The sequence below is a fragment of the Gracilinanus agilis genome, chromosome 3, assembly GCF_016433145.1.
Source record: "Gracilinanus agilis isolate LMUSP501 chromosome 3, AgileGrace, whole genome shotgun sequence".
NCBI classification, from domain to species: domain Eukaryota; kingdom Metazoa; phylum Chordata; class Mammalia; order Didelphimorphia; family Didelphidae; genus Gracilinanus; species Gracilinanus agilis.
The window spans coordinates 459,019,920-459,028,084 of NC_058132.1; the positions used below are offsets into that span (position 1 = coordinate 459,019,920).

At 33.1% G+C, this 8,165-nt stretch overlaps 1 protein-coding gene across 1 annotated transcript in view; it reads left to right on the forward strand.

Annotated features, from left to right (window-relative positions):
- Positions 1-3,681, forward strand: part of TRAPPC2 (trafficking protein particle complex subunit 2) — a 12,726-nt gene extending 9,045 nt beyond the window's left edge. The window contains exons 3-4 of the mRNA XM_044669270.1: positions 790-900; positions 2,545-3,681. Coding sequence (XP_044525205.1) covers positions 790-900; positions 2,545-2,643 — 210 coding nt within the window. The 3' untranslated portion in view covers positions 2,644-3,681. The remainder of the gene's footprint in view (positions 1-789; positions 901-2,544) is intronic.
- Positions 3,682-8,165: the final 4,484 nt, after the last annotated feature.

The window sequence follows — 8,165 nt, forward strand, 5'->3', positions numbered from 1 at the left end:
ATATATATATATATATATATTTTAAATTTATATATTTTAAAAACTAAGTTTTATCTAACCTTATATATAAAATCCTGTTTCTAGTTTATTTTTGAAAGAAGTTTTTTAGTTAAATACTATATTAAATTTCTTGGGCAATCAGTTTTGGCCTACCAGATAGAATGCTAGATTTGATATAAGGAAGACATGGGTTCTAATCCTGTCTCTGGCATGAAAATTATTGCCTTGGACAGGTCTCTTAAAACTATAAAGTCATAGGTAGATTGAGGATAATTCGGTTCAAGACATGCAAGATCACATAATTTTAATGTATTAACCCTCTTTACCATAAAGCTTCTCCAAACAACTAAATTTTAAATTACTGAAATTGAATGACTTGTTCATTAACAACTGCCAATATGTTAGAGGTATAACTTGAAACTGCCTACCTCACTTTGGGACCAGTACTCTATCCATTTGACCAGAGGTGTCTATAGTACTCCCAAATGTAGCCCAAACCACATTAAAATGTAATTGAGAGATATTTTGCAAAATAAAGTAGATAATATTGCTTAGATAATACATACAGGTTCATAGACATATAAACAGATAGTATTACATTTTAAAGCTATATCAATGTGCAGCTCTAAGGGATCATTATGTAGAAGTTGGGTGCCCTTCCCAACCATTGCTGGTCGAGTTTTATGCTACTGCATAGACTGCTGCTTTTCCTGATATGACTATATCCTTACATGACTATAATACTAACTGTTGGCTTTCCATTGTTTTTTTTTCCATTTTTAAGAATAAAATGTGATGTACTTAACTATTTTACATATGAGATTTATTATGCTTCATGATGTAAGACAAGAAGATGGAATAAAGAACTTCTTTAGTGATGTCTATGATTTATATATAAAGGTAGGTTACTTTTTGTAATTTTTTTAATTTCTAAATTTCAGACCATAGAAAGGGATATCTTGTATATAATATGATAAAAAACTGACCAACGACAGGGACTTTGAATTTAAAGTTAATGTTCATAATGTTATGCACATTATGAACACTATTTAATAATTACTGAAAATGAAGCATCTGAACTTTAGTTCATTTTAAAAAAGTGAATTGATAGATATGGTCTGAAAAGTAGCTGTAGTATTTAATAAGCTACCAGTTTAATAAGTAATTATTGAATGGTTTCTGGAGTTTCAAATGAATGAAGAACATAAAATAGAATTCCACATTGGGCTTCCATGTTAATATCTTTTTTTTTCCGTCTTGTTTTTGTTTGCTCTGGTAAAACATACTGAAAAGTACACCTGATTCTTGGCACATCTAGATTTTCTACTTTGTGGATTAGAGTCCTGGAATTTCAGAACTGGAAAGGACTTTAGAAAGTGTGTAAAGTCTATTGAGGAATCTGGGTTCCCCAGACAGACAGTTTGAGGTAATTATGTCAGAACTCAAACTAGCACCAAAGCTTCCTACCTCCCATTTTAGTGCTTTTATACTGATAAACCATGGATATCTATAACCAGTTTTAAATTTTGACCTAGCTTTTCCCCCACCTCACTTCATTTCCCCACTGTACTCTTTTTAATATTTGCTTAAACATTTGTTTTAGCACATAATTGAATTGTTTTTAGCAGGAAAATAGAAGTTCTGGAGCCAGCCTCCTTAAGAAAAGAATCAAGAAAGCACATAAAAGTTGGATAGTGAGAGTAAAACAAAAAGGTTAGAAGGGTACAGCAATGAAACATTTTTAAAAATAAACAAGAGAACAGAAAGAAGTTCAGAAAGGGACACAGACAAGCAGGGCAAAGCAAGCTACATAAATTCAGATTCATGTGTTGTTCTTGTTTTCTGTTCTTTTGTATTTTGAATATAGCTATTGATTAAGTTCATAATAAAAAATGAAGGGAGAATATTTTATTTTTAAAAAGCATGTAAGTTGTAATCTAACAGGAAACACTAAAATGTAAGTCTAATTTCAAGTCATGCTATATTTTAATATTTTAGGTAGCCTGGAAAATTAACATTTTTTGGGAATTAAACTATTACCAAAGCAAAAAAAAAAATGTGACGTGATTTAAAATATATTTTGTACATTAATAGCATAACAAGCAAATTATAGTATAAAAACTATGTCATTAGTTGTTATAATATCTGTAGGCTGGTAGGAAGGGAAATAGGAACATCTGCCTGAGCTGTATAGAGAGGGAATCTCAAGTTTCAGTGGTAGAAAGGGAAGAATTGAGGTTTTATTAACAGGATTACTAGTAAACATTAGCTTTTCATATGCCTATGTGAAGTCTTTTTTTAATGCTTGTCATCCTAAGTATCTTTAAAACCAGAAATTCAAAACAAACAAACTTTTCAAGAACCACAGATACGTCCAGACGTATCATCATAACAATTTTTTTAAATTTACATCAGAGACTCTTATTTTGATTTATCTTTAGTTGTTTATGAAAACTTATATTCAGGCATCTTAAGTTAAATTTGAAGCTTAGAAGTTTTATAAACATTGTATCTTTTAACAGTCTCTCATTTTGCATCCTTTAGTTTGCAATGAATCCATTTTATGAACCAAATTCACCCATTCGATCAAGTGCATTTGACAGAAAAGTTCAATTTCTTGGGAAGAAACACCTTCTAAGCTGAATACAGATAATTCTTAAATACGGATGTCAATATGCATTGTAAGTAGCTAAGAGCCAATCAAGTCTACTATGTCTAGTCTGGGCTCTTTAGGCCTCTGTAAATTAACCTCCTTTCTAGTTAGAAAGATAAGTCACCTTTTCTTGTCATTGTTACTGATGATCCAATCAAAATAACATACTTTTGAAAAGTACCATATTTATATAGAATGCTAGATGAAGTGCCCAGACAATTTTTTCGCTTTAAAAATTGGACTTTATTCTGACTACTCTAATATTGTCTTAATTTGAACTGTAAATTAGCAAATGTTATAATGTTGATTTGGTTGACATCTCTTAAACTGAAATAATATAAGTTGGCTCACAATATGAAGTACAATTTGCAGCATAAACATGTAATTTTTATTTATAAATTTCTAAAGCTATTTAGGCAATATTCATACTGCTGAAGAAAAGTTTTTTTTGTCAAATTTTGAAGTAGGTATTTATCTGATAGCATTGAGTATTTTAAGTAGTCTGGTGCAATAGTACCAAAAAGACAGAGAATGGATAGAAACCTGACTATAAATAAAATGAAGTTGTTGCTGAGACCAAAAGTTAACTGTAAACAATATACCTTTGCATAATCTTTTATCATTGTTATTTATTTGGAATCTTAGGCTATGTTGCAATGTTTTCTTTTTCAATAAGAATAGCAAGAATGACTGTATTTCCTTTTGATAAGTTTCATGCTTTTATAAAGGTATTTCAGTTATTTGCATATTTTAGCTTTCAAGAATATCCTCAATCAAATTAAAGTTTGGCAGTCTAATAATAAACACATAGGCTCTAACTAGGAAAGTTGACTGGAGGGGGTTGCATTGAATGTTTGTGGACTTGAGTGTATCTTTTTGCATTGTAGTATGTATAGAATCTTATTCTGTAAATTATGTATTATGTTTATAAAACTGATATGATCATAAACAAATAGTTCCTGAAAAAAACTGATGTTTAGAAAAATGTTACTGAATTCAGTATAATAAAAAGGAATGCTAAGTTTTAATTGAGTGTTTTTATCTAGCGTCTTGTGTGCAATTCTTGGCCAAAGATAGTATCTCCCCCACTACACCCTCATGATTTTATTTACTGTAAAAACAAAATCAGCTTTTGAAAGATTATGATGTTTTGGTGCGTGTACATTTGGTTGTTGGGGCTTTTCTGGATATGGTGCTGTTTTCATTATTTTAGGAATTAGCAGTCCCCAAATGAAAATAATTTGTATAATGCCTCCTCTCCCACACAATTCCTGAATATAAACTGACTATTACTGCCTATATAAAAAGTTGCCTTATAAGAATCATGAACTATTAAGAGCTGCTACTCGCAGTCCTTTTATTTGTCTCATTAATTCCTTATTCCCTACATTAACTATTCTAAATCTTTGCAAGCACCCATGGTTCACATTTCCAATCACTTACCAGATGGCAAACTTTCCATCCCAAACTCCTCCATCTTCCCTCCTTTTAACTTCTATCTTGACCCATCCTCTCCATCTCTAAGATCGAAGATTAAGTGGTTTTCATCTTTACCAATTTAGCAAGACTTCCTTTTATTATGTGTTTATGTATAATAGCTAATACTTAAGTGGTACTTTTAAAATTTGCAAAGCACTTTACAAATATTTTCTCACTTTGTCTTCAGATCAACCTTAGGAGTTTTATTATCCCCATTTTACAGGTAAGGAAACTCAAATGATTGTCCAGGATCACACAGCTAGTAACTGTATGAGGAGAGTATTTGAATTCAAGTTTTCCTGACTCCAGGTCATCTACTCTACTACTGACCACCAACCTGCTTAAGTAACCTGCCTTGTTTTTTTTTTTTTATCTCACCTTTCCCATCTCCTCTTAAGATATCACTCCATTGATGTTGCCCTTTCTCTAAAGTCTCCCTTTCTACTGCTACCTTCCTGCCTGCCTTCAGACATTCTTTGAAAGAAGCTAGGGATTCTGTATTGGAGGTGAAGAGAGGGTATATTCCAGGTGTGGGGACTAATAGCCTGTGCAAAGACAGAAAAACCAGAAGACTGTCATGTATCAGAAACAGGCAAGAGGCTGATTTGACAGGACCATACTGTTAAGTGTCACAGTAATTCAAAAGAGAACTGTGGAAGAATTGGAATGGGCAGAAAATATTTCATGAAGGAAATAAAAATTGAATAAAACATTCCTTAGAGAAACTGCTGATATTTAAGGAGGGGATAGAAGTCTGGTTCAGGAAAACAATGTGAACAAAGGCCAAAGTGAGAAATAGTATTCATTCAGTTAACTTTTTAAGGGCCTGTTGTGTCAGGAGAAAAATGATGACAATGCATAGAGGTGGAGGCCTCTAAAAGAAGAGTGTTATATAATCTGTCAAAATTGGCAAATTTTTTTTATCTTTGTTTTCCTAAATTTTTTTTGTTACATAGGACAGTTTACGTGAGAATATACTGGATAATAGGTGTGTATAAATTTAAAGGTATCAAAAAAATTTAGTTTGGGCTCCAGTGTTTGGGGAAGGCAAAGGGCTCTAATTTTTGATCATCAGAAATGAATGACATCCACATCCAGATAGAACTGTGAGAGTAGAAACACAGAATAAAAACTGCTTGATCACATGGTTCAATGGGGATATGATTGGGGATGTAGAATCCAAACGACTATCCTAGTGCAATAAATAATATGGATATGTCTTAATCAATGACATGTAAAACCCAGTGGAATTGTTCATTGGCTACAGGAGGGTGTGAGGAGGGGAGGAAAAGAACATGAACCATGTAACCATGGAAAAAATTCTAAATTAAATAAACTTAAAAAAAAAGAAATGAATGACAGACACTTCTAAAAACAGAAGAAAACAGAACATGATTTTTCTGCCAATATGTTTGTTATTTTGTTTAGTCGTGTCTGATTCCTTGTGACTGATTTTTAGTTTTCTTGGTCAGGATACAGGAGTGGTTTGCCATTTTAGAGATGAGGAAACTATGGCAAACAGGGTTAAATGGCTTGTCCAGGTTTACAAAGCTAGTATCTGAGGTAGGATTTGAACTTGAGAAGAGTCTTTTATCTGCTTCACCATCTGAATGTGTTATGTTTGGTAACAGGCACTGTTAAAAATGGAACATTTTTTCATTAATAACTCATAGAAAGTTAGAACTGTTTTCCAACCTTATCAGATTCTTTAAAGAATGGGAATTCTTTCATACTAGCTAGATGCAATAGTATACAGTTGCATCAGACTTACTTATTCCTACCTTTAATCTGTCTACCTTTTCCTTCACCAGAAGATTGGGGCCCAATTAGTTCTGTTGTGTTGCCAATGTATAGACTAGTTTTCTCCTCATTATGACTTAGCTTTTCACTGTAAAATGTAACACTGAATGTCCTATTTCCTTATTCTTTTTCCTCCCTCCCGTGATTAGAGGGCAACAATGAGTTATTTTAGTAGTTTTATCATATAGCTAGTCTATTTTATTACTTGTCAGTCACTGTCACCATTGATCCATCACTTTCCTTCTATTGCTGTTTTCTTTCCTATTCTCACATGCTCTGTTCTCAACTTTCATGTTGAAAATGGCTTTTTGCAAACATTTCTTCCATGTGGAGAATCAAGATTTGTAGTAATTTTCCTATCTTTAGCCCTGTGTTCCTTAGCAACTAAATGAACTCTAAGGGGAATGCTTTGCCACCAAAAAAACTTTTCTTTTCCCCAGCTACTTTAAAGTACAGTCTCAGTTGTCCTTTTTGGGCTCCTGAGCTTATCGGCTAGTACTCCAATTAATTTCTGGATTTACTGAACTAACCTTTGTTCAATGATTCCAAACCTTTATTGTTGATCTTGTTTACTATGGACCTTAGTAGAAAAAAAAAATTGTAAAAAAAGATGTAGGTCATCCTTCATTTGCTACTTACTAGCTTTATGAGCTTGGAAATGTTCTGGAGCTAGAGTTGGCCTTGTCCTCCTCCATGCCAAATTTGATTGCTAAAGGATAAGTTTATCCATGTCATTCCCCTGTCCCAACAAACTCCAATGACTCTCTCTTCTTCTTAAAAACTTCACAGTCTTATTCTAACTTATGTTTTCTAGGTTTAATACACATTATTACCACTTACTAAATTCTAGCCAAACTGGTCTGGTCATTTCCCATATAACAACATTCCATTGCTCACTGTCACACCTTTACGTAAACAAGCCTTGATACCAGGAATGGCACACCCCATAACCTTTAACTCAGAACTTCTTGTTTCCTTCCAAGCTCAGTTTAAGTGCTACTTCTTACATCAGGCCTTTCCAGATCCTCCCAGCAATTAACGTGTTCTCAAATTACTTTGTCTTTATAATTACTTTGTCTCCTATTAGACTGTAATGTCTCTAACAGAATATCCCAGCAAAAATGTGTTCTATACATATTCGGTGTACTTTGTAAATTTACACTGTCACTGATGTTTTTTAGAGAATATCTCTTATTTTATCTTGTTCATTTTTGTTGCCCTTCCCTTGACTATTGTTAATAACTTAATGGAGATGCCGCCTTCATAGAATTAAAGTACCTAATCTCAAATGCTGTGAAATCTAACAAATTGATATAAACATGTTGACAAAATATAATGAAATGGCAAAGCAAAATTAGCCCTTTTGATAATTTAAATAAATTTCAGCATCTTCCTATTAAGAAAAAAATTGGAAACATCATTAGCATGTGATGAAATTCTGCAATGGCATTTTTGACACACTGTTCCATTTATTCATTCTTAATAAACTGCTGTTAAAAGGTTTTTTTTAAAGTCTTTACAGATCTTTATGTAAGAATAGGAATGGTGCAACAATATGGTATGAGGGTAGAACAGGAGGCTCCCATCCTTGGGAAAAGGGTACCATGATAGTGGGACCTGGTTAAGGAAAAGGCAATAATCACCACTATGGTCTCTTCTCATATTATCACTCTGGGAAAGTGACTGCCTTAACTGCAGCTCTGATTAAAAAAAAAAAAAAAAGATGTGATAGTGGGAAAGAATGCTGGATTTAGCATCTGAAAACTGGTTTGCAGAGGTGATAAAGTTAAGTCAGATTCTCCTCACCTGCAAAATGGGGATAATATTTGACTATATCATATCCCTCAGAGGCTATTTATGAGAATCAAACTAAATTTAAAAATGTATAAAATACTTTGTATTCAAATAATTTATAAATATCAACTTTTTCCAGGATAATTTGATGAAGAGGGCATATACTGTTCGCTATACTCCCCAAAGATAGTTAAAATGTATATATACAAGAGTACAAGAGCCCTTTCTTTACATAACCAGAATTGTTTGTGTTGGGGTGGTGTGAGGAGGGAGGAGTGGAGATAGTCAAAAGATTATCATTATACATACTACCAAAAACTTAATTCCTCAAATTTTAAGTTTAGATCATTTTAGAATGGCAGAACGGGAGGGCAGCTGGGTAGCTCAGTGGATTGAGAGCCAGGCCTAGAGACGGGAGGTCCTAGGTTCAAATCTGGCC